This window comes from Amblyomma mixtum, unplaced genomic scaffold (genome assembly GCF_055824585.1).
Source record: "Amblyomma mixtum isolate Tamu unplaced genomic scaffold, ASM5582458v1 scaffold_23, whole genome shotgun sequence".
Taxonomy (NCBI): domain Eukaryota; kingdom Metazoa; phylum Arthropoda; class Arachnida; order Ixodida; family Ixodidae; genus Amblyomma; species Amblyomma mixtum.
The window spans coordinates 370,136-396,659 of NW_028317720.1; the positions used below are offsets into that span (position 1 = coordinate 370,136).

Consider the following 26,524-nt stretch of genomic DNA (forward strand, 5'->3'; position numbering starts at 1 on the left):
TTCAATTGGTTGCATGGTTACTTGCCAAAGTACAATTGGCCCCGTTTGAAATTCGCGCACTGTGACGTCACGACCGTTTCCACCAATTGAAAAGCGTGACATTTTCTGTCGACAACTGCTGCTTACAACGATGAGACATTAAAGGCTTCCGCCTTAATACAGTTCTTTAATTGGCTCTTGGTGCGAATCTGTTGAGACCCTCCAGTGGCTTACCGCCCCACAGAATGAAAGCCGCGATGGCCGTAGTTGAAGCCAAGAAAGAGAGCAGCGCGCACATCAGCAGCATGGCGGGCTTGTCGCTGCTCTCCCTGCACCAGTGGAATAAAAGCGTGTTAGGAAGGCGCGAAAACCACTTTCTCCGCCTTGGGTGTCTTAACGCGATAGCAGTATACGGCTCATCGGCAATGAAACGTGGCGTCGGCGTTGACCAGTAGCAGTGGTTCCGAGAAAAGCACAGATTACGTCACCGCGGAATCGAAGAAAACGACATTTCTTCGCAAAGTCCGGGGAACGGAGCCCAGGACTTCCAAACTGCGAGGCGAGCACACAATCTTTAGACAACAAAACCGTGTTACTTATTGGCGAACAAAGGTTATCCAAGTGTTTACTAAGCCTTGCGACTTCATACTAATGAGTAGGTAGTGTCATTAGAATGGAAGAGAAAAAAAAGAAAGATAAGGAAACAAAAATTTAAAACAAGCAAGTGCTTTCACGTCCATAGCATGTAGGTAATCTTAAGTTCCTTCTGTAATTTACTGTGAAAACTTCCATGTCAGCGCTGAACCATGTTCCTTGGTCAGCGTCTATCAATTACTTTATGTCTGAAGCTGAAAAGTATTTAACAACGCCCCATTTTTTAATGTGTCGTGTTGGTTTCGAAGTTGTTTTTACTACTGTGCTGCATATATCGTGCATAGTACTGCTTGATTATGGAAGGCCAAATTATCTTGCAATGCAGTCAGAAAATCTTCGCATTAGCACTGATCCAACTGACACTGAGACACCCTGCATAGCTCGCACCTATACGCGGTTAATTACATGGTAACAGCCTGTCGTGTCCGGTCGCTGTGTTGAATGCAGCGAAAGACGCACACGGTACTTTAAGACTTCGTTTATTTAAAGCCGATGAGGGTGCGACCAGCGTCGACCGAGGCAGGAGCCGAACTGGCCGCCCGAAGAAAAGAGGGAGCGGAGAAGCGTCCACGGGAGGGAGTGGCTTCCCAAAACAGGAGGAGGATGCGGGGGCGCACCATGGGGGGGCATCTGGCGACAGCGTGCGACGAGGGGCAAGTGGTCGTTAGGAGGAGGATGCGAGTGGTCGTTAGGAGGAGGATGCGGGGGCGCACACACACAAAAGCAATAAGGGGACACAACACTTCCTTCCCCCTTAGAAAGTTGCCTGGTATCGTGCAGGGGGTCGGCGCTCACGCGTGGAGGCGCGCTGGCTTTGTGCGCTCGGGGGAGAAACACTTGTAGGCTGGCTGTTGTTCGCTGTGTCTCCTAGGTCTGTCCTGGGCGAAGTCTCTTCTTCCGGGAAGAGGTGCCAGGCTATGTGGGAAGATGGTGCACGTGCTCTCTCCGCTGGCGGACAGCTCTCAGACGGCGTCGTAAATCTACGCAGCTGGTTGAGATGTCGGCGTGCTACTGTGCCATGTATGTTGACGAGCCAAGAGCGCAGGCCTATGCGTCTGACAATTGTAGCTTCCTCCCAGCGTGGCTTTTTCAGAAACTGTCGGGCGAGGACGCGCTGCCCCTCATTAAGCGTGCCGCAGCGCGGAATTGCTTTTTCTTCCCGGAACGTCTCTGCCTTTGGCTCGGGGAGGATGGCTGTGAGCTGGGTTCGCATTTCACGCTCGAACATCATTTTCGAGGGGGTCTCGCCTGTTGTGCTCTGAACCGTCGTGTGCTGCTTGAAGAGAAAGCGCGCAAGGCGGCGCTGCAGCGAGCCTGTCTGATCTCTTTCAAGGGCGCGTTTTAGCTCGGCTACGTAGCGCTCGGCTTGTCCGTTTGTCGCTGGGTGGTAGGGGGCCGATGTAACTGATGAGATCCCGTTGTCGCGATAAAACTTGAGGATCTCCGCAGACACAAACGGTGTTCCGTTGTCCGACACTACCTTGCGCGGCAGGCCGAACGTTGCAAATAGTGATCGGAGGTTGTCAATGACTGCTGCCGAAGTCGTCTGTCCCATTTGCCTTATCTCAAGCCACTTTGTGTAGGCATCTACGACCACAAGGAAAGTGCAGCCCTCAATTGGTCCTGCAAAATCAATGTGCAGTGTGTGCCATGGTGTGTCTGGCTTTTCCCATTCTGGGACAGGAGCTTTCGGCGGGGCGCTCCGGCTGCTCTGGCAAGGCTTGCATTCTCGCACCACTGTTTCGATGTCGTTGTCAATGCCAGGCCACCACATGTAGCTTCTGGCACACTTTTTCATTGCAACGATGCCCCGATGTCCGGCGTGGATGAGAGACATAGCTTGTGCGCGTAGTTCTCTCGGCATCACAACTCGGGACCCAAATATGATGCAGCCGCGATGGGTGCTCAACTCTGTAGCTCGCCTGCGGTAAGCGTCGAAGTTGTCCCCTTTGAGTTTATGCACGTTGCCTTGTTGAACAGCTGTGTAAACTAGCCGGAGAGCTGCGCACTTCTGCGTAGATGCTGCAACTGTGCCTGCTGTAAGCGGAGGTTCTGGCAGTGCTTCGAACATCAGAACGTCTCCTGGTGGAAATGGTTCGTCAACAGTTGCGTCTAGTGGCAGACGGCTTAGCGCATCGGCGTTTTGATGTTTACTCCCATTGCGGTAGACCAGAGCGTAGTCGTACGCTGAGAGTTTGATGCACCAACGTGTCATTCGCGGAGACAAAGTTGGTGGCATAGGCCTTTGTGGTCCCAGAATGCCCAATAGCGGTCGGTGATCGGTTATAAAGGTCACCTTCCGGCCGGCAATGTACTGGTGAAAATGTGTCGCCGCGTAGACGATGGCTAGCCCTTCTTTGTCAAGTTGCGCGTAGTTGCGTTCTGCTTGCGACAACGTACGTGAGGCGAAGGCGATGGGAGCTTCCCTTCCTTGCTCGTCAGTTTGCGATAGAACCGCGCCGACTCCGTACGGTGATGCGTCGCAAGCCAAAAGCAGAGGCTTCCTTTCGTCGTAGTGGCGGAGGACTGTACATCTTCGAATCAGGTCTTTCAGGGCATCGAATGACTGCTGATGGCGTGGCGACCATGTCCATGTCATATCTTTCCGAAGGAGTTGGTATAAGTCGTTGGCCACGGTAGCTCTTTGTTCCAAGAACCGGTCGTAGAACGTCAAGAGTCCGAGAAAAGCCTGTAGCTCCTGCTTGTTTGTTGGAGCTCGTGCTTCTGTGATCGCTCGCACTTTGTCCTCGGTAGGGTGAATGCCTTCCGCATCAATTCGGTGTCCCAGAAATTGCACCTCTGGCACCGCAAAACAGCACTTCGATTTGCTTATGCACAAATTAGCGTTTGCTAGCCTTTCGAGAACGAGCTCTAGGCGCACTGCATGCTCTTCAGTGGAAGTGCCACTGATGATGACATCGTCGAGGTAGACACAAACTCCTGGGATGCCCTGAAGCACTGTCTCCATGAATTTTTGAAATATGGCCGGGGCTGCAGCTACGCCAAAAGGCAGTCGCTTGACTTTGTACAAGCCTTTCAGTGTGTTAATTGCCAATAATTCAGCAGTTGACTCGCTCACCTTCAGCTGCTGATACGCCTGGGTGAGGTCCAATGTGCTGAAGACTCTTGCGCCACGCAGTACACTGAATACTTCTTCAGGTGTCGGTAGCGGGTAAGAGGACGCTTTAGTCGCAAGATTGACGGTGCTCCGGTAGTCTCCGCAGAGGCGTATGGTTCCGTTCTTCTTGCGAACTACGACAAGTGGTGTGGCCCATTCTGAATGCTGCGTCGGCTCGATGACACCTTGCTGCTCCAGTTTGTCCAACTCTTTTTCAACTGAATCTCGGAGAGCAAACGGCACCGGCCTGGCCTTCAGAAATTTGGGTTGCGCGTTGTCCAACAACTCCAGTGTGACCGGGGGCCCTTCGTTTCCTGGAATCTCTTCCGAGAATACTCTTTCGTATTTCTCTTGCAGTTGCTCAACCATGTTCTGGCTCGGCGTCTGGTGTATGCCGCATATCATCACGCCTAGTGGAGAAAACCAGTTTCTCCCTAGAAGGCTTGATCCTGTGCCCTTCACAACAAGCAGAGGTAGCGTATGGGTCTGGCCGTTGTAGTTAACCTGCACGTTGGCAGAGCCCAATAGTGGCAGATTCTGTCCTGACCACGTTCGCAGGTGCGTGTCGTCTTGTTGCAGGGCGGGTGCGTCAGATGGCCATGAAGTTCGGAACGTGTCCTCACTGATCAGAGTACAGGCTGCGCCGGAGTCCACCTCGAACTTAATCAGCTGGTGATGTACGCTTACTTCTGTAAAAATCTTCGGTCGCGTGCCGAGATTCATGGTGTTCAGGTCGTACAACACAGATGGTGTTGCTGATGTTGTTCCATGGAGATCAGATAGCGGCGTATTCTCTGAGGCGTTGACGCTGTGATTAGGCTGGGAAGGTGACTTTATCTTGGCAAGTCTCCGTTTCGTAATGCATGCTCTTTCGATATGCCCTCGCTTGTGGCAAAAATTACACGTGGCTGACTGGAATCGACATCCCTGGGGGTTGTGTTGGTCGTCACACCGCCAGCAGCGTTGTGCCTTTTTGACCGATTTTACAACAACAGAAGGCTTGCGCACCTGGTTGCTTGTCTGGTGTACCGGCTCGGTGTTCCGGCGAATCCCTCTCTGCTGGTGACCGGCGCTCTCCGCTCGAACGGCGATGTCGTAAGCTTTGCTGAATGTGAGGTCCTTCTCAGCGAACAGGCGCTGCTGCAGTGACTCGTCACTCAGTCCGCACACAAATCTGTCGCGTAACATCACGTCCAAGGGAAGCATGGTGGTGTTAGCAGAAGAAGCTGCGTCTCCCTCCTGCCCGGTAGCTGTTGTCGACAGCGTTCCAAAATTGCAGTCGGCAGCGAGCTTCTTGAGCGCGGCTACGTAGGCGCTCACAGTTTCTCCTCCCAGTTGATCTCGTCGTTGGAAGCGAGCCCGGCTGTAGACCTCGGATGGCCTTGGGTCGTAGTGCTTTTGCAGCGCTTTTACGATGTCGTCGTAAGACACTGCCGCTGGTGTGCTTGGCTGAATAAGGGCGCAGACAGTATCGTAGGTCTGCTCCCCGCACAGCGTCAGCAGGTTGGCCCTCTTCAAGGCTGGGTCTGTGATGTTGTTAGCTTCAAAGTAGAACTGAAGGCGTCCAACCCACGATGACCACGATGAGCCGTTGAACTCTGGTATCTGATTGGGAAACCCTCGCGTAGCCATGGCTTGTCAATAGCGTTGCGTAGCGCGGGTCGAATCCACTTTCTCGTCGCCACTGTCGTGTCCGGTCGCTGTGTTGAATGCAGCGAAAGACGCACACGGTACTTTAAGACTTCGTTTATTTAAAGCCGATGAGGGTGCGACCAGCGTCGACCGAGGCAGGAGCCGAACCGGCCGCCCGAAGAAAAGAGGGAGCGGAGAAGCGTCCACGGGAGGGAGTGGCTTCCCAAAACAGGACGAGGATGCGGGGGCGCACCATGGGGGGGCATCTGGCGACAGCGTGCGACGAGGGGCAAGTGGTCGTTAGGAGGAGGATGCGAGTGGTCGTTAGGAGGAGGATGCGGGGGCGCACACACACAAAAGCAATAAGGGGACACAACACAGCCTAAGCAAACAAATCGGATATAGATAATTAGGAAGACATAAAGACAGCCTATATGTCTTATGTCCCCTATCTTGTTGCCATGTTCTGAAATAGCAACACTTGTGGTAGCGCAAAAGGACAGGAGTGCATCCAATGCGATGGGCATATTCCTTTTACGCATATCTAATGATTCTGCCCATTGATTTTATCCGTGACTCTGCTCCGCTTACAGACGGCCACTGGTGCCAGCTCTGCTTGGTGACGAATCGCACTGGACGCCTTCAACTTTTTTTCCTTGCGCATCTGCAGTGCGTGCAACTTCTGATCGCATCTATTGCAGCGTCTATTAATCGAAGCATTGCGTATTCTACTTCTTTGTCGCTATCATCGCTAGGCTGACTGCACAATTTGACAAGTGCCTGAAAATAAATTTGTATGCAATTCATGTTCTCAGAATAAAATCAGCAAAGGTTCACACTGACTTCTGCTTTTAACAGCATGATTTATTGAAGGAACAGCTGCTCGATTTTTATTTTACTTACCCTTTGCTCTTAGGCACTGGAAGGAAAGGAAAATGAAGTAGAACCAGTTGAGTTATGTGCCATTTTCTTATGGTGAAGAAGAAGAAGAAGAAGGTTCCTCGACATGCGGACGGTAAACTCAGTAGGACTAGAACAAATAGAATGTTATCATGGGAACCGGAAAATTGCACTCGGGTTGTAAAATGGAAGCTAAAGCCTTCAAGAAGGAGAAAAAATATAGCAAGCGGGCTGTATATGAATTGCAATTTAGTTAAGTAATGAAATAACAAATTTCTGATATCTTGCTTTCATAGAGATATGTAACTCTTGTTGTTTGCTTGATTTTGCATAACTAACGCTCACTTCCGGTCGAAAAATGAATACAGAGGGCAGGAAAATACAACGTAGCCTGAATGCCACAAAAGCAAGTAAAAGATAAAAAAAGTTCACCAAATGTTCGTATCGTGCTGCGGAGAGCAGTGACATGCTCGTTTGCTCTTTGTAGTGCAGAACTTCTCTTACTCCACCGTTTGCTTTGAGCCCCGCTAGTTTTGCAGCAGCTACGGAACTGACGCCGGCAAGGGTAGCGTAACTGCGCTACCCGTTCGGGAACGTGTGTGGGGTGTACGAAAGACTATGGCACAAGAACGACTTGAGTTTGGTGAGTGAAAGCATGTATCCAACTCTGAGTTTGCTTCCCCGAATTGGACGCAGAGACAGTTCGTTAGGCCAGCGCGTGTCGAACGTGCAAGGACAGTTTAGCTAAATCGAAGGTTGCCCTTTTCAGCCTACTCCATGGCTATCGTTACCCGGCCATGCTACCAAACTTACAGCCGCTAAATAGCTTTCGCGTAGACTCTAGGTTTAACCAAGCTAAACCATCAGCAATTTTTTCAAAGTCCTGCATTCTTTGGAACATACCTTAAGTGGTCAGTGCACTTTACAACAAAGGACAGCACAGTAGCAACGTGGTTATTACAGGTTTTTTTTTCTTTTTTTTTTACCAAATTTTAATCTGGTGCCAGAAAAAAAAAGTTCCGCTCAGACCCAGTCTCGACAGAACCTGAGTGGGATTTAGGCTTTACAGTCACCTAGGAAATCTTGACATCTTCTTCAGTCACTCAGCTCATGAGTACAGGAAATGCTTGTCTACAGTCATTATCGCTTACTTAATATAACAATAGCTTTTCGCCACAAGTCAAAGAGGCAAAAACGGTGCAGTTTAAGCACTTTCGAGCAGCTGTCAGTAGAGCGGCGGCTACGTATGCTGGGAGCTTTGGGATTTTCATTTTAACGGGCCAGATTTAGTGGTAAGTTAGCGTGTCAACGAGCAACTCTCCTTGTAAAAAAGAAATGAAAGAAGACGTGTACTATCGCCAAGAAAAAGTCTACGGGACGCGACTGCGCATAAAGAATTATTTCGTTGTGGTCACATAATCAATGACATCCTAGTTAAAATCCAGAGGAAGAGGTGGTTTGGTTTGGTTTATGGGGTTTTAACTTCCCAAAGCGACTAAGGCTAATAGAGACGTCGTAGTGGAGGGCTCCGGAAATTTCGACCACCTGGGGTTCTTTAATGTGCACTGACATCGCACAGTAGACGGGCGTGCTTGGGCGCTGCATGTAATGTGAAGGCAAGATAACCGCTGGTCGTTAAGCGTAACGGAGAGGATTCCAAGAGAAGGCAAGCGTAGGAGGGGGCGGCAGAAAGTTAGGTGGGCGGATGAGATTAAGAAATTTGTGGGAATATGGTGGCCGCAACTGGCGAAGGACAGGGTTAATTGGAGAGGTATGGGAGAGGTATTTGCCCTGCAGTGGGTATAGTAAAGCTGGTGATGATGATGATGACATAATCAAGCCCCCTGAAATGTTTGACGGTCTGAAGAGACATGTATGTTCTATCAGCCTGCAAAACTACAAAGCGGCTGAGTCGCGGGGTAGAGCTGCAATTCTTTTTTTTTTCAGAACACGCATTCAGTGGACTTTTGCGGGTTATAAGGAAATAAATGTGGAAGTGAAGAAATGTCGATCATCCTTGAGGCAATGAATCAATGAAAATGGCGAAACACAGGAGACCTTCCAATACACTGTAGCGCAGCAAAAGACGAGGACACAAAAGACGAGAGACGAACAGCACGAGCGCTAACTTCCAACAAATTTTATTCTCCTGAAGCATCACATTTATACACCAGAAAACAGTAATCACATGTGCGAACAGTATCAATTCCTCAGAAAAACAAGCTCTTTATCTGAGAGGAGAATGGAAGGTGTGCTTACACACGAGCATCCTGACCTATTTATCTTCTCAGCTTCCATGATTTCGCGCGTTACTCTTTCTCTGCTTTTTCCTATTACGACACTTTTTTCAAAGAAACGCTTACAGGTTTTTGACTTCCATGCGAGAATGTGGTAAACCAGCGATCCGCCTTGCCCGTTTCTGACGTTGCGAGCGTGTTCCATTAGGCGCTCGTTCAGACATCTCCCCGTCTGGCCGATATAGTGTTTCCCGCATGACAAGGGAATTTTATACACAACACCTTCATCGCACGTGGCGTAGGGCTTCTGGTGCCTAGTTGTGCATCCGCGCGCTTTGTTGGTGTTTGTTTTTCCCAGTTTGCACAACGTTGCAAGTTTTTTCGGCGCCGAGAACACGACGGTTGCATTCGCTCGTTGGCCAATCCATTTCGAATTGTGGGAAATCTTGTGAAGATAAGGTACTACAACAATGTTTTTTCCTTCACGAGAAACCGGGTTTGGGTGACTGATTTTCTGGTTTCATTTTCTTAACAAGTTTTTCGGCAACAGAAACTTGAACATGGGAGGGGTACCCGGCATTAGTCAGCCTTTGGACTGATCTTGAAAACTATCGGTCATCATGTGCGGACAAGATTTCTGGAGAGCATTTTGAAAACATAAATTGACGATACCTCTTTTTACCAGTTTTGAATGAGCGGAATGATATGGCAGCATCGGCTTGTTGCTACGCGGCTGGTAGGCCCAGCATATGTGATGAGCGTGAAAGGTGAAGTTAATATCTAAAAATCTAATGGAGTTATTGATGGGCATTTCTGATGTTAAAACAAGAGGTTTAAAATGTTCTTTCATGATAGTTAAAATGCTATGAGCCTCTGGCTCAAGTGAGCCGTGGTCACACTTAACAAGAATAAAAAAGTCATCAACAAATCTAAAGACCTTGATTACGTCCAAGCTGTCTAAACAGCCTTGTCAAGTTTTGATAAAAACAGATTACTCAGAATCGGCGCTATGCACGACCCGATGCATATCCCTTCTTTCTGAAGGTAGGGATTTCCTTCCCAGTTAATGAACGTTGACTGCATGTAAGTAGGTAAAATTTCTAAAAAACTGCTCGCCGACACACCCGCCGCGAGTTCTCGGCGCCGAAAAAACTTGCAACGTTGTGCAAACTGGGAAAAACAAACACCAACAAAGCGCGCGGATGCACAACTAGGCACCAGAAGCCCTACGTCACGTAAGGTGTGTATAAAATTCCCTTGTCATGCGGGAAACACTATATCGGCCAGACGGGGAGATGTCTGAACGAGCGCCTAATGGAACACGCTCGCAACGTCAGAAACGGGCAAGGCGGATCGCTGGTTGACCACATTCTCGCATGGAAGTCAAAAACCTGTAAGCGTTTCTTTGAAAAAAGTGTCGTAATAGGAAAAAGCAGAGAAAGAATAACGCGCGAAATCATGGAAGCTGAGAAGATAAATAGGTCAGGATGTTCGTGTGTAAGCACACCTTCCATTCTCCTCTCAGATAAAGAGCTTGTTTTTCTGAGGAATTGATACTGTTCGCACATGTGATTACTGTTTTCTGGTGTATAAATATGATGCTTCAGGAGAATAAAATTTGTTGGAAGTTAGCGCTCGTGGTGTTCGTCTCTCGTCTCTTGTGTCCTCGTCTTTTGCTGCGCTACAGTGTATTGGAACTATGTACCAACAAGCCCAAAAAGCCACGCTACAGGAGACCTATAGTGTGAGAACTGCGAGTGAAAATTGCGAGGACACTTTGGAAACTAAAGTGTTGAAAGGCGAAATCCGGGGACACTACACCGTGACGACTTCCGGTGGATGTGACGTCACACCGTTCCCATGGCTATATCGACGTCTGCATTATCTGAACTCAGTTTGGACATTTTTGGCTATATTTAACTGATTACTCTACAGTCATCAAACATAGCTTCTAGGTTCATTTTTTTCCTCGTATATCTGAAGCAACATTTCGTTTTCTGCTATCTTTTTTGTTCTCAATTTAACGCGCTGCCTAAGGTGTGACACCCTCTTCTAACGGACGACAGTATGAGCCATTAAAGGAGGCTTTCGCCTTAATACATGTGCTCCAGCCGCTGCAGTTTCCTACCTGCTGAAGTGGTCGCGGTCGACTGAAAAGCCGAGGTCACCAGTTCGGACGGCGCAGTTGTCTGGTCCAGGTGCGTCTGCCCATATGGCGCTTCTGTGTGCGAAGCAGGGTCGTAGCCGGACTGATCGTATGCCGGGGCCTGAGCAGCCGGGACGTAGGCAGTGTTGAACATGACGTTGACTAGGAAGCAGATGACCTGCAAATGAAACGTGCCACTTCTGCACATTCCCCGCCTGTATTACAGGGAGCGGTGTCTCAGTTGTCTGTATGCAAACACCGCAGTGACTCCAATGGTAGCTCTCTGCACCAAGGTGGATGTTTCCGTTAAGTACATGGTTCATTCAATGGTGCGCCTGAATGTCATGGAACTGGCTACGGATTGTCGACTCGCTGGCAAAGCGGTTCCAGTTCTTTGCTTTAATGTTTGCACTGAAGTTCAGTTTAATGGGACATTAAATGCGAGATTATATGATATATTAAAATGCGATATTAAAAGCTCTTTTCCACCGACTAAAATTTCAATATAGACATCTTAGCAGCAGTTTGGAAAATTGTTTTCAACGATGATGAACTGACTTAGGCCGTCTCCGGGTACTGCTAACACAAATTAGATTACATAATCTGTTGGAGTAAAAATAAACGCCTTAGACATTGCATTCCTCACCCTTCGCTATCCAGTACGTGAAACGGTATGTTACAAGTTTTCCTCGGTATGGAGTTTAGAACTATGATGTCCTCGAGACTCTGCAACGTTGAGTTTGTGAGCGTTTTATATCTGACGCGTCATCGCTCAGCGGCGCAGTAAACCCACAACAAATGCCGCACATAGCGTAACGCTGCAACATTTTGTGCCAAGTATGCCTTTATGCACACACCTTAAAGAAATATGACGCAGTGTCTAGAAGCACTCAGACCTCATACGTGGGCATCTTACTTGGCTGCAAAGCGCGCTACCATGCCGCGAGCTCCTTGCGAGGTGTCGTGCCAGGAGAGCGCCCCAGGAGGGTTGCAATTTCGCGAGAGCGCTTGCGACCGCGACAAGATAAAGGCTGAGTTCTGTTTTGTTTTCTTCAAATTTAAACAGCGCGAACTTTTATCGAGGCGAGAGGCGACATGTGTGTCAGCACCACCTCTGTCTTCCTGCATACCAGCGAATTCACTTTGCTTAAAAATAGGGGACGAAATGCAGTCTGCTTGCCTTAATCTACTTTCGCTGTCATCATTGAGAAAAAAAAAAGACTTTCCTTCCTTCTTTCCTTTCCTTTCCTTCTGTGGTCAGTCGTAGATGCGCGTGCTCTCACTGTGGTCTTTCTTATATGTTCAACGAAAATACGTGTCCATAAACATTGTTGGAGTCAGTGCCGGTCCTGTCATGTCTATCTGTGTATTTGTCTGAAAAGTTAGCGCTGTTTAAGACTTAAGAAAAGAAAATCCATCACCAAGGCCCGGAAAGTTTTTTTACTGAGCTCTGTACGCGAGCTTTCAAGCAACACCAAAGTGACTCATACTTTCAACTGCGCGAAAAAAACACGAACACGAGGTAGAAGGCACGACACAAGCGCAGTTCTGCGCTCGTGTCGTGCCTTCTACCTGCCTTCTACCGTGTCGTGCCGCATTCTCGCGTCGGAGGCAGGAAATGTTTTACAAGCTTTGCCTTCGAGTTCACTGCGGCCTTGTGGTTTAGAATCGACGTCAATACCAGCTCGTGGATGAGTGGCACAAGACAGCTGAAAGCCTCACCGATTTCCTGTGGAATACCATTCGCCCCACGCTGCCCACCTAGAAGAAAGTGTCAGGGACCACGGGAAGGGTCCCTGTTGTTCTAGAAACAGATCGCTCTGTTGTTCTAGACAACAGAGCGATCTGCGCTCGTGTCGTGCCTTCTATCTCGTGTCCGTGCTTTTTCGCGCAGTTGAAAGTATGAATCCCCACCAACTCGCCCAGTTTTCCGTCCTTATTAACCAAAGTGACGGCGGCATACGACAAGCGGCTCCCTCAAGCGAAATTTTCTGCCCGCGTCGCTATAACGGTGGAATGACAAGGATTTAAGCTTACAGCGCATTTCTCGTGGAAAAAAAATGGGTTTAAATGTTCAGGGACAGCATTGAGCGTGGCTTAAGGTCTCTATATCTCTATTTATGAAGCGCACATACCACGTGTAGGCTGACTTTGCGGTCACTCTGAGACGCTATGTTCGGCCTCACAGTAATGTAATGTAATGTGGTGAATTGCGCATGGTAGGAGCTAAACCTCAACGTTGCGCGTTCTCTTCCGAATATACCAATAAGGAACTCTTCCTGCTAGGCCTTTTATCAGGTCGAAGCTATTGAATTCATCGATCGGCTAAGCGATCAAGAGCCTGATCTTCGAACATGTCTTGACTAGAGAAGTTGTCATTTGAAGAGGAGGTGAAAGACGTGCTGCTCGCTTATCGGAGTAGCCAAGCAACAAAGAGTCTACGGGGGGCGTTGCAGGGCCTAACCTCCACGCTCGACACCCGAGCTGTGAAGGAGGTCGTAGAAGATGGCCCCTGGTCGATATCTATCACATGGGGTTTTCCACCGCGCGCTGACTCCGCACAGCATCTAGGAGCCGCCGCCGCGGTCGGGATTAGACACCGCAGTCTGGGGCTGTGCAACCAAAAGCAACGAACGAGGAATTCTCTCACCGAGCCGACGAGTCCAGGAACACACTCTCACGAAGCGGAGAAGAAGTGATCCCTCGAAGCAGCAGCACAAAGGATTGTGGCGAAGGGCGTAGACCTCGCTGAAGAGCAGAGTGCGCACAGCTCGAGGCTCGTGGTGCTCAGCTGCGCTTCTTCTTTGGCGAAATGACGACTAACAGGACTTTCACGTGGCAGGAAATATTGTGCTCTCTAACAGCTCACGATAATGGCAGAAAACAAGCATATTCAGGAAAAAAAAATTGCATGAACTGCTTTACTTTCAGTGAAAATCCCAACCTCGGCGCGGCGGAAGAGTAAAGGCAAAAGTGTTTCGATGGAGGCGAAATGCATAATAGAGCCGTCTGACGTACTGTGCGCGTCAGTATTTAAATATTTAACAGTCATAATCTGGGCGCACCAGCACGACTCATGAAGAAAGCACAAAGCCAGCACATGCTTCCAGCATTAACCTGTCATGCCCTGACTTGAGGACAATAAGATGCTTGAAAATAGATTTTTTTTGCAGGCTCTGGCGATATTCACGAAAAAAGTGGAGTGAGGTACATTAAAAATGAAAAATATTTGCCTGCTTAATTAGATATAAAGTGATCTAATGCGCAAATAGGTAGGACGGAAGGGACTTGAGCAGATGTGATGGTAAAACATAATACGCACCCTTCTAGCTTTGCTCACTTCTATGAATTCCTCTGCTCTTAAATGCCCACTGGGTAAGGATCAGTCATGGGTGCAATAGACGAACTTTAATTCTGGAATACAACCTTCCGACACTGCACGCCGAGGAAAAGTTGTCGATGCGGTTGCCAGGAGAATTCGATTCTATCACGCAGTATTCGCTGAATTTTGGTTTGTGAAGCAAAGCTGTGACTTTGGAAGCTGCATTGACCAAACTCGGCGGCAATCGGCAGAAAAATGTCCGGAGCATCCTATTCATGACGGATCAAAAGCATACTTTACAGAAGGCCGTTGAAAGAGCCGCTGCAATGAAAACGGTGCCAAAATATGACGCACAGGAAAGCACCGGTAAATACCACTATACCCACAGCATCATAGTTGCACAGAGCTTGTGCGGACAAAAAGTCTCCGGCACCTTGCAGTATTTCCTCTGTGGTTCCCTTAACCACCTTGCTGATGCACGGCCTCAGTGGCCGCAGTGTTTAAAATTCGGGTTGTATTGAATAGGGTAAATGTGCGCGAGGAGTGATGGGGTGCCTATCGATCTCGTCTGTAGACCACATCACCTAAACTCTTCTTCTTTAGTCATGCTTTTGTGCGGAGAGCGAAAAATTAGCTGCGGTTCAACCTGGTTAGAGAGCGAAAGCTATGCCGTATCGCGCAACTATAGGCGGATGGGCGTTGGTAACGTTGAGTGCGTTCGAGGCACTGGATAGGCAGCGCACCTACCCTGCCACCTGCCAGTTTTTTTTTTTATCGGGGCGCACTGGAATCTCTGTCCACTCATCCACTCGTAAAAAAATTCCACGCAGCAAAGAATACAGGCAGAACGTTTTGCTGGGCTAGATGGTTCATTGTGACATGAGTGAAAACAGCGCGAAAGAAGCCCGAAGGCGAAACGAAGAAGGGACAGGAAAGGGCGCTGGATCAGCGCTCTTTCCTGTACCTTCTTCGTTTCGCCTTCGGGCTTCTTTTTTCGCGCTGTTTTCACTCATGTCACAAAGAATGCAGCCTTGTAGCCACTGGGCACGTGCTTTGGGGTGGGCTGTAGTAAAAGAAGTGGAGGCCAACCAATCCATCACGCCGTTCGAGCAGTTGAAACCTACCGAGCCTTCAAGCAACTCTTGCAACGCCGCTCTTCAAGACGCGAATCCTCTTCTCCGTGCGTCTCTCGGCCCACTGATTGCCTTGCGCAGCCATGGCACAGGTGTTCAGGCAGACTCGCCAGCCCTCCTTGGCATCGCTCAGGTAAGACCACCCACTGACCATTGCGGTTGCTGACGAAGCAACAACCATTGTTCTCTCTACTAGTGTGGAGAAGGCGACGCTTATCAACCGTTCACGCCGAAATCAATGTCAAGTCAGCTGATGAGTGTATATGAGGCTTGTACAGGAATTGAAGAAAAATTCAAGAGAGAAGGAAGACTGATTGAGCTTTTGAGTGCGTGTTCACCTGCCTTGTATTCGGTTCGTTGCGCCAGTAGTTAGCGTTCGATGAAACCGAAGGCCTTTTCAAAGAACGGTGGTTACGAAAGCGGATGTTTTGTACACACGAGCGTGCCGGCCTTATTTTGTATTGCAAAGGACTGAGCGCCATTACCGTTGTTGTCAAAAAAGAGAGGAGTGATGCCATTTTGGCACATGAAGATTCTATACAAACTGTTACCGATTCGCCGTGTGTAACGGTGCGTTTAAAACGATGTTCACGTTATCATTCACCAAGGTCCGATGCATGGACAAGAGCTCACTGCTTAAGTCACAGAAGCTTTAGTCGGATCTTTCTGACATCTTAATAACATAAACTCCGTAGGGTATTGAAGGCTATGGCTTACAACTCTAGAGAAGCCGGTCAGTTTAACAATACCGGCGTGCCCTGTACGGGGCATGCCTTCGCGGCAACGCATGTTGAGGTGACTAGAATTCTGCTACCTGCAGTGCGTACTATTCTGCGTGAAAAACGCGTGATTGCTATTATTGAACTAAACGAACTACAGGTTTACAGCTTGGCTATATCCGGCATCCCACATCTGCTCATTTCTATTCGTTCGTTGACATATAGTGGTGGGTGCCAACCAGTGCAGAGTTGTATATACGCCTGTTCTCCACCTGTGCTTATTGCGCGATCAAGTGCTCTTCAGGACTCTGAATCCTACCGACTCTGTGCATTTAATCTGCCGATTCAGTACTGAAGTTCGGGAAGAAGATGGTGCAAATATCTTGCGCATCGGCTGAGTTCGTATAAAATCTTTCTGATGTGTTGAGCTCAAGACTGTAACGGATTTTTAAACTTCTATTAGTTCTCCTTAGTTCTGCTCTTTGGAATCTTAATTTTGTGTTGGGGTCTTTTCAAGGTGGATGTATATTTTGGGAACCACGCTTTGCTCTTACTGAGTGAGCATTAAGGCTCAGTGGCTACAGGTAACACGCAGATACACGGCGTACTCACTAAGCTATCCTGTAGACCTTTCGGTTTCGTTTGCTTTATGCGGGTTTAACCCTCCAAAGCAACTCAGCCTATGAAGGACGCCGTAGTGGAGGGCTCCGGAAATTTAGACCACCCGGGGTTCTTTAACGTGCACTGACGTCGCACAGTACACGGACCTCTAGAATTTCGCCTCCATCGAAATGCGACCGCCGCAGCCGGGACCGAACCCGCTTATTTCGGGCTAGCGCAAACACAGCTCCTATTTTCAAAAGCTGAATTCCAGCGCTTCGTGCCCGATTTTGTTGATGGTTACTAATGTTGAAAACATATTACTAGACGTCCGACTTGAGTAGAATGCAAACATGAATCCTAAATTTATAAAAGAAGCTAAGGAAAAATGCCACAGCAAGCGCAGTTTTGCATCAAGCAGTTAAGGTAACTCAATATTAAGTAGCCTTAGCCTTGTTTTCTTTCTTGACATTAACTTTTATTTCGTACTTTAATAAATTTCATTACGGAGTGATGATGCTGACAACCCATGACTTCACCGCCCTAACTTTACATGACTGCATATTGACGTAAGGAACGGCACACCTTATTGAAAAATTCCAAACCTGTCATTCCCCGTGCATTTTACCGTTACATTATACATAAAATGCTTAGTCATAGACACGCTCTCGAAGCCATAAGCGATATCCCGTTACCTGACCTAACGCATGGGTAATATTCTGAAGAGGCTCCAAACCTGTATTTCTTCTGTTATCCCCAAGTGTTATTTGGCTGTTCAATGTAACTTAACTATATATTTGGGCTTATAAATTGCATTCTTAGACAGCGAAAATTATGTACATTTCGCAGATTCTGACTAGTGCTAGATGCATTTCTTGCGTTTATTAAAAGTTGTAGATGATTTTTGCAAAACGTCTGGTTATTTCACGGGCTAATAAAAAAGGCGTTAATTAAAAACGTATACCACCACCTATAATTACTCACCGAAATTCTTTTCACTGTAGCTACAGACTTCAAAATTACAATCTTAAATAATGCAGGCATATCCCTTACGGTGCAGCAGGCTGTGGCACAAAGTCTGTTAGGCCAATGAGAGTAGGAAATTTGCAGGAATAAGGTGGTTGCATCTTGCACAGGTCTTGGAGTTGGCGTAGTTTGGTTAGGGGTGATGATGGTGTTGATACAAGAGTTCAAAGCGCGTGTATCATTTGCAACGTCTGAGATTTTTCTTGAAAACCTGCAGAGAGGATAGCCTAGGAACCATCCCTTGAATGCATTCTGCATAAAAAAGCCAATTTTGTATCAGATGGGTATCGCCTACATATTCCCTCTTGATCTCGCCTCTGTGCTGCGCGCTGTCAGAGCACGATCAGAAATCCAAGGGGAAAACCTGAGGCGAGCCCGCCGCCACGCCATCTATGACAGCCTGTGTGCAACTCTCGGAACATTAAACCCACATACCATACCATACCATACCATACCATACCATACCATACCATACCATACCATACCATACCATACCATACCATACCATACCATACCATACCATACCATACCATACCTTACCATACCATACCATACCATACCATACCATACCATACCATACCATACCATACAACACCATACCATACCGTACCATACAACACCATACCATACCATATCATATCTTACCATACTGTACGATACCATACCGTACGATGCCATGCCAATCTATACCATCGCTCTGTTTGGTGCCGACTAGTCTAGCTCGAAACCTTTCCATCCTGTACTGCAATTTTGTTTCCCCCAGCGCTCCGCAGAACAAAATCTACCAGGCGCGGAACATCCAGCAGCCCAACCCGACAATGCTGTACCGTCAGGAAATTTTGTCTGCGTTCGTCCTCCTCGGCTTTATCGTCGCGGCGTTGGTGATCTTCACCCTAATGAGAACCACGGTACGGCATGTAATCCTACCCTCTGAAATTTCGAGATGAAACACTAGTCTTCGTACTGAACAGGGTATCGAAGAGTTATTCTTCCGCAATTCTTTCTCAAGGCAAACAATGAACCGTAAACGAATTCAATTTGTGCACTTCGCTCGAAGGAACAAGCGGGCACAAAATTATGAATTAAATGTCTTCGGAAATATGTTCTTACAAGAAATAAATTACTAAACGCTTTCGCCGCTGGTATTAGCCGGCATGTTTATATTGGAAACGTAGTGGCGATACTAGTCCTTAAATCTTCTGATTCACAAGACCATCGTAGTATTCTTTGTTTTGTAGATAGTTGCCTGTGAATTTACAGCTACAGCCGCGTAGTAGCGCATGTGCGTAGTAGCGTAGTAGCAGTGATTATTGGCTTCAATGTCCTCCCGGTTTAGTTCAGCTCCTGCGTATGGCGTTTTTGTTTTCATGCCAGCAATATAGAGCAATGGCTGAAACTGGCAACACCTTTCCTCACTTCGGGCAAGCGAAATGGAAAAGACTACTCGATACCTCAAAGCTGCGAGTAATCACAGATTTTTCGTGATGAGTCTCGCTTTCTTGCGGGTTGAATTAGACGGAAAGAAGCGGTGATTTATGAGCAGGCTAAGAGATTGGTTTGGTTTTGTGGGGTTTAACGTCCCAAAGCGACTGAGGCTATGAGAGACGCCGTAGTGGAGGGCTCCGGAAATTTCGACCACCTGGGGTTCTTTAACGTGCACTGACATCGCACAGTACACGGGCCTCTAGAATTTCTCCTCCAAAGAAATTCCAGCCGCCGCGGCCGGGATCGAACCCGCGTCTTTTGGGTCAGCAGCCGAGCACCATAGCCACTGAGCCACCGCGGCGGCAGCAGGCTAAGAGAATTATATTGAATGTTGTAGTCATGAAACACGACTGCCTCGAATTTTTCAATAAAAAAAAGAGAAATAGTATGCAAAAAGAATATTAGTTTAATTTAATTAGTTTGGACACTGGCAACGAAAACTGTCCTTTGAATCCTGGTTACCAAACTATAATTAGCAAGCTTCTTCCGTGCAGTGCTCATTGCTTATAACCACAGTGCTCGAAGTGTAATCCTGAACGCTCTGTAGAACATATTAGGCGCGCATTGTCGTCTGCTTTAACGTAGCCATAAAAGTACTTTCACTCATGTTGGACGCTATTGTACCAGTCAGACAAAACACGTTTAACGGTGACACGCAAATTCTTTTAGGTGGGTTGTTGTTGTTTAGGAATTGTCATCAGTGTTTGTTTTGTAGCCTTAGCGACACACTTCAGTTCGTTTCGTACGAAGCCCGAAAAAAGTGTTGTTCTCAAGCACACTATTTGACAATGCGGTTTTGCGCAGCAATCACGCATTGTATCGTGCAAAAACACTGAGAGGAGCCCGCATGGAACCAAAAGTTCTGATACAGCTAAAGCTTTACGTACAGGATGATGTACTAAGAGATTTTGAAAGCAATAAATGCTTAATAGCTGCCGTTGTTAGTGAAATTTGCACATCACCCGCAAACTATGGCGAAGCTGAGGCTCGACATGAAGCCCGACGACCTAAGGATAGGCTCCAGCCCCAGAGTCCAGCCCCAGAGTCCAGCCCCAGAGTCCAGCCCCAGAGTCCAGCCCCAGAGCCTACCCCAGAGCCCAGCCCCAGAGCCTAGCCCCAGAGCCCAGCCCCAGAGCCCAGCCCCAGAGCGCAGCCCCAGAGCCCAGCCATGTCCAAGCCAAACATATCCGAACCATACCGAAAATTTCCGTCCCGATAGTATACGGGCAAAAAAAAACAAGCACCGAGCGCCATTCGAATTAGTGCTGCGCCAACAGGGCTGCTCCATTTCCCAATGCCTTAGAGCACTCGGTCATCGCTACTCTGTTTCGGGCTACAGATTCTAATAGGACGCCTCCAACGCTAGTTGTTCAAATCGTAGGATTCATCAATTTTTTTTGCGTTAGTGTGCGGTTCATACTCTAGGCGACGGTATTGTTGTTAGAGACTCCGAAATGAAGCTGATTGAGTAAAGAAATAGAGAGGCTCGCTTGAGTCGCTAACAACAGGTTCATGTAGCCGCACACACAAAGGTGAGCATTTGGTTCTGGTGGCCTAAGATGTCTCGAACTCCGTAGGGGCGTAAGCGAGCGTCATTTGACTCTAAAAAGAAACAAGGCAGCAAGAAACCTCTGGAGCATAGTTCTTCTCGAAAATGGGCCGCTGAAAGCGACTGCTACTCACGCTGCGAAAGCATCCAGGGCGGCCACTCAGGCTGTCCACGTCGAAGAACGCGAGCGGGAGAGTGGCTTGTATAGCAGCCAAAAACATGTCCAAGTCTCGGATGCGCCTGCCACTATTTATGAGACTTCTTAGAATACACTGCGAGTTTACTAGATTTTCTATCAACGCATATCATGCTCTCAACCACCTAGTAGACCCTTAAATTTTGTTATATACCTTTCGAGAATTTTAGCTCAATGGGGAAGATACGTTCCTATTAATGTTAGCGTGTGCTAACGTCGAGATTCTCGGCACTTGAAAAGGCAGTAAATGAACGGAACAGCATGTTTCCTGTGAAGCCCATGTCCGACATTCTCTGAGAAAAAAATTGAAAATAAGAAAATTGTAAGATAGTCTCACAGAAATTTTGAATGTAATGGTCCATTCTTTAATGTAGCAAAATATTTTAAACTGCTTCCATCGATCGCATCAAACAGTTAAGACTGCCGTTTAAAACCAATCGGGAACGCTTTTGATTATAGCAAAAACGTTAAGTGAAAAAAAAAAACGCGTGGCTGCCGTCGGGTGATCTGAGGATATATTGATTGTTATAGTCCGATCTTACATTAGATGATAAAATTGCGTTTATAAATTGTTTCCCCGTGAAAAATGCCTTTGTGCAGAACTGTTGGGTATTTATTATCCGTCATGCCAATTTATTGGAGGCATTGCTGCTCGCTGCCGGTACTGCAGTGCATAAAATCAGTTTATTGTATCCAATAGAATTTTTATGGCTTCTGTGCTGTAGAAAAAATACAAGAATTACGTTGAGGAAACACGTTTTATCATGCACTATTTTTATGGTTTCATTGAGTAATCGCTGAACTGACATAGGCGTGTAAAAGTCGGTTAACTCGCGCACAGCTGGCAAATTCGGGGCTTTACCACAGTCACGCTTTGGGCGTCACTGCGTGTTCTTGCTTTGTTTCCGAGAAAGGCTGCTCTAAACGTTTACCATTCAAGTGACGGGGCGCCGAAACTAAAGCTGCGCGTTGAACTTGACAGAGGAAGACAATAAGTACTCGTCGCGTCTTCTACAGTACTGTAATACAATGGTTGCACAAAAAAATGTGGAAAAAGAGTTTTAGTTTGTGGGATTTAACATCCCAAAGCGACGACATAGTGAAGGGCTCCGGACATTTCGACTACCTGGCGTTCTTTAACATGCACTGACATCTCACAGCACACGGGCCTCTAGAATTTCGCCTCTATATAAATTCAACTGCCGCTGCCGGAATCGAACCCGCGTCTTTAGGGTCAGCAGCCGAGCACCATAACCACGGAGCCACCACGGCGGCAGGAAAAAAGTGTCCCGGCCCTGCGGTACTCATTATGAAACGGCTAAAGGGGGGTTACTAAGCGGCAGGTACAAGTAAGCCGTAATGGTATCAGTCTTTCAAACCCGCAACCTGCCGTCATGGTTCTGTAATGAAATTTTTTAAGGTCGTATTTCCCCAGGAAAAAAGCGCTTCGTGAGTGCGTCTTGGGTTGTACGTTCTGTAGTCCTTCATGGGAAGTAGTTCGACTTATCGTTTTGTAGCGAACGCTACATTGGCCACAAACTTGCGATTTCGCTGTGGCGGTGCTCCGAGGAGGCACAGAGACCGACCTTGAGCCGTTGCCTAGCAACCGCCACAGCTAGCGGGCACCGCGCGCTCGCCGCTCCATCTGGCATGACGTCACACCGCGCGCCTCGCCGCGGAGCCGCCGCTGCCGTTTGGTATGACGTCACACCGCTCGCCTCGTTTTCGCGCTCACCTCCGCTTGCTTCGGCAGCTCTGTCGCATGCTTTCGCTACGTATATCCTGGCATAGCCGAGCTGAGCCACTGCCATTTTTTTTCTCACCAGCCAAGTGGAGAGGACGTGAAGGGCAGTGCCCAGAAAGGAGAAGAATTCGGTCTTCCTGAGCAAAGAACACCCAACACTGTTGAAACGGTAAGCCACCTTATGATAATAAGGTGCGTGCTCTGGATATAGACAGTAGAGCCCCAGTTTATAACTACAAAAAGCCATAGAGCAAAGAAACAATTGCCACATTTCGATTTATGAATATTATTACAGATACTAATGCAGCTAATAAAGTATATACGGGCTACAGAATTTTATTTGTTTGAATCTGGTTTTATGGAGTTTAACGTCTAAAGCGGCTCATGCTATAAGAAACGCCGTAATAAGGGGCTCCCGAAATTTCGACCCCCTCGGGTTCGTAAATGTGCACTTTCATCCCACATTACACGGGCTTCAATCATTTCGCCTTGAAATGCGACCGCCAAGGCCGGGATCAGACTCGTGTCTTTCGAGTCCGCAGCCGAGCACCGTAACCACTGTGCAACCGCCGAGACAGAATTTTATTTTCTTGAAGAAGCCAATACTAAAGACAATGATGAGGGTTGCTGCTTCACGGCAAAAGTTGCAAAAAGAAAACACTGCAAAAAAGCGAACAAGAAATAGGGCACGCAAACCTGCTCCCAGGTAGCTTTTTCGTGCCCTTGTATAACTGCGCTATTTTTAAAGGGGTCATCCGTCACCTTGTAGTAAAAATTTGGAGCCTAGAGGTATTCTTCCGCTAAAAGGAGAAGAGCAAACCGTACAGGGTTCAGGTACACCCTATTAGTACAATTTCCAGTATTGAGAAATAGTGTGTTTAGGGAGGCTACGAACATCAATCGTGTATACGAAAATTAGCCTTCGATTGCCCATTTTTGTTGAGCGATGTTTAATTTGGCAAAATATGTATAGTTACTAACACAGGCATATTAAGGGGCAAATTAGTTTACATCGATCACTTATTGCAAAAATTGGAGGGGTTACTTAAGCTCCACATTGAGGATATGCGTGACAGCGTTAATCAGTTTCTGCCCATACATGCGGATTTCGTCGTTTTCAACTCTACATTCATACATCTCTGGCAGTCCTCATACCAATCATTGCGTAATGGTGCAGCGGTTACGCGATGCGCCACTGCCCTGCGATGGCAGGTGCTGCCACCGGGGGGGTCTTGTGCGAACAAATTTGCTCTTTCTGAACTACCTCTCGATTAATCAATAATTTAACTGCCACCTGCCAGTGCGGTTAGTTTTCCCACAAACTGGCGGGTAAGTTATGATGACTCCAGAAAGTCACGCGACCCGGGTTGCCCACCAAAGTTGCTTCTCCGAGGGCGGCTGTCTCAGCCACCCTACGCCACCCTGTTAATCGCTCACAACGCCGACTCCGGATTTTCTTCGTAACGAGGTCTTTAACGCGAGAGCATTAAAAGCAAACCGTTGAAGCAGAATTTCCACTGGAGACTCATTTAATTCCCGCAGACATCAACCGGAAAGACGCCGAAAGCCCGGGCAGCCGCTGAACGTTCGCCGACGGCCAGAAAACCAACTGACATGGATTCAACAGAAGCGCCGCCTGACACAACGAGGGAAGAGATGAAGGTGCCAGCAAGACACATGCGCAAATCTTCGAAAGGCCGCCCTGCACGACGGGGAGGTTGATGGAGAAATCCCCGTTAGTTCTGTTTTTGATTTAAATACAAGAGCTTACGCTGCTAACAAAATAAAATCGAAAAGGCTAGGAATTTTATGTCAAAAAAGTGTAGTTCGTAACTAAAATATTTCTGAGGGCGACTTGTCTCTCAGCAAAATTCGACAATACAAATTAACGAGGACAATAAATAGGCAGCGCCCAAAGTCACGCGGATGCAGTTTTCGTCTCCAATAATTTATTTTTATTTGAGTTTCTAATAGCCGTGAAGAGCAAATAAGACAGGACAAAGGAATTTCACATTGGTCTTAAAGCAGTCCTATTCTTCTCAAGCAGCCTCCTTCACAGCACCTTAATTTTGCTTATCCTTTTCGCCGAGTTGACTTGAAAGACTCTGCGGAGTCGTCGGTTGTCTTACATTTCTATTACTTGTAGAGCGCATGTCTATTAACCCTGCACGCCCAGCTGCACACCCTCCACACCATCGCACTTCAAGAAACCTACATCAACACGAAACTTACCAGCTACGCCGCATATAACCAACAAACGGCACCAGACCATCGGCCAAACACCGCCATCCTGGTCCCTTGAAACTTAGCAGCCAATCATATAGACCTCAGTTACCCCGAGGTTCCGCACACTTTCGTACAGGTCCTACCGAACAGCCGCTCACAAGCCCCGCTCCACATCCTCAACGTCTACAGCCCCCTTAGCGACAAAAGCACACGAGTGGCAACCCTCGTTCGTAAGGTCTGCGCGACTGCACAAACAGGGATGCTGCTCATCTTAGGTGACTTCAACGCGCCGCATACCGAGTGGGGCTACCCCGCAAAGCATGCGGACGTAAGGGAGCCAAAGTGTGGGAGACAGCCCAAACACTGGGCCTGACACTACTCCTAGACCCCGACAGGCCTACTCGCATTGGAAACAGTGTCACACAGGACAGCTGCCCCGATCTCACTTTAGCCCGCAACATCCCAGACGCACGCTGGGTAAACCTCCGTATGAACATAGGTACCGACCACTATGTTCTCAGCACAACCTTCACGGCTGCACACAAAGCCCCCAACCAAACAATCAAGCACACTAACTGGGACGCCTTCAGATACGTGCGCGCCAAACGCACTTCGGCCCCCATAGACGACCTGGACACATGGACAAACTCTCTGCTCGAAGACACCGCCAAAGCGACCTCCACGACTACCCAGGACGAGGATGGCCCCTCTCCCGACGGCAAACTCATACACATGTGGGAGGCCCAGCGCAGTCTTAACGCTCGCTGGCTCCGCCAAAAACACAATCGACCCCCTAAGCTCCGTCTCGTTCGCCTCGAGCGAGAGATCGAAGCTTACTCCATCAAACTGAGTCAGGAGTAATGGCATCAAACCTGCGACCGTCTTAACGGTCAGTTAGGGTGCAAAAGCTCGTGGTTCTTGCTTAGATATCTACTGGACCCAACTCGCACCAAATCCACATCTCACAAGAACCTCACCCGTGTCATACACGCTTTTCAGGGAACAAATGAGGAACTCCTCGCTACCGTGAAAGACAAATACATCAATACTTCCACTGAAATCCCCATCCCTTCAGGATACACGGGTGCTCAGAACACAAACATGGACGCCGACATAACGGCAGGAGAAGTCCGCGCCACCCTCAACCAGATTAAAACCACCGCGGCCGTCGGCGACGACCACATAACCAACAAGGTGCTTCTTAACTCGAAGATCAGTCCGTCGAGGCACTCACGGACTTCTTCAACCAACATTTGCGTGAGGGTCGCCTTCCAGACACTTGGAAGCATGCCAAAGTGATTTTCATACCTAAGCCAGGCAAACGACTCGAGCTGGGCAACCTACGGCCAATCTCGCTCACGTCCTGCCTGGGAAAGGTCATGGACCACGTCATATCAATAGACTCCACACTCACGTAGACCAAGAGGACCTTTTTCCCCCCACTATGATCGGCTTCAGGACCGGCCTCTCCACTCAAGACATTATGTGGGAAATCCAACACGACATCCTCGATCCGAGACCCATCCGAGCTACACGAACCATCCTAAGCCTAGATGTCAGCAAGGCTTTCGACAACGTGTCGCATGCTTCCATCCTGGCAAACCTCTCACAAATGAATGTAAGCACTCGCACTTAAAACTACATCGCCGACTTTCTTCATAAGAGTACAGCAGAACTTCACATTGCATACCTCCACAGCGAGATCACACTAGGCACCCGAGGAACACCACAAGGAGCAGTCCTATTCCGTTCCTTTTCAACACTACAATGAGAAGCCTCCCTCCACTCCTGGAAGAGATACCTCACATTAAACACTCAATATATGCCGATTACATTACCCTGTGGATCAACTCAGGCA

The 26,524-nt window shown here is 48.0% G+C and overlaps 1 protein-coding gene across 1 annotated transcript; it reads left to right on the forward strand.

Annotated features, from left to right (window-relative positions):
* The first annotated feature begins 15,204 nt into the window (after positions 1 to 15,204).
* On the forward strand, positions 15,205 to 24,162 carry LOC149324563 (uncharacterized). Its single transcript, XM_089565416.1, has 4 exons — positions 15,205 to 15,254; positions 18,230 to 18,374; positions 22,523 to 22,609; positions 23,983 to 24,162. Exons 1-4 carry the CDS (start codon positions 15,205 to 15,207, stop codon positions 24,160 to 24,162), a joined length of 462 nt encoding a protein of 153 aa, XP_089421542.1.
* Positions 24,163 to 26,524: the final 2,362 nt, after the last annotated feature.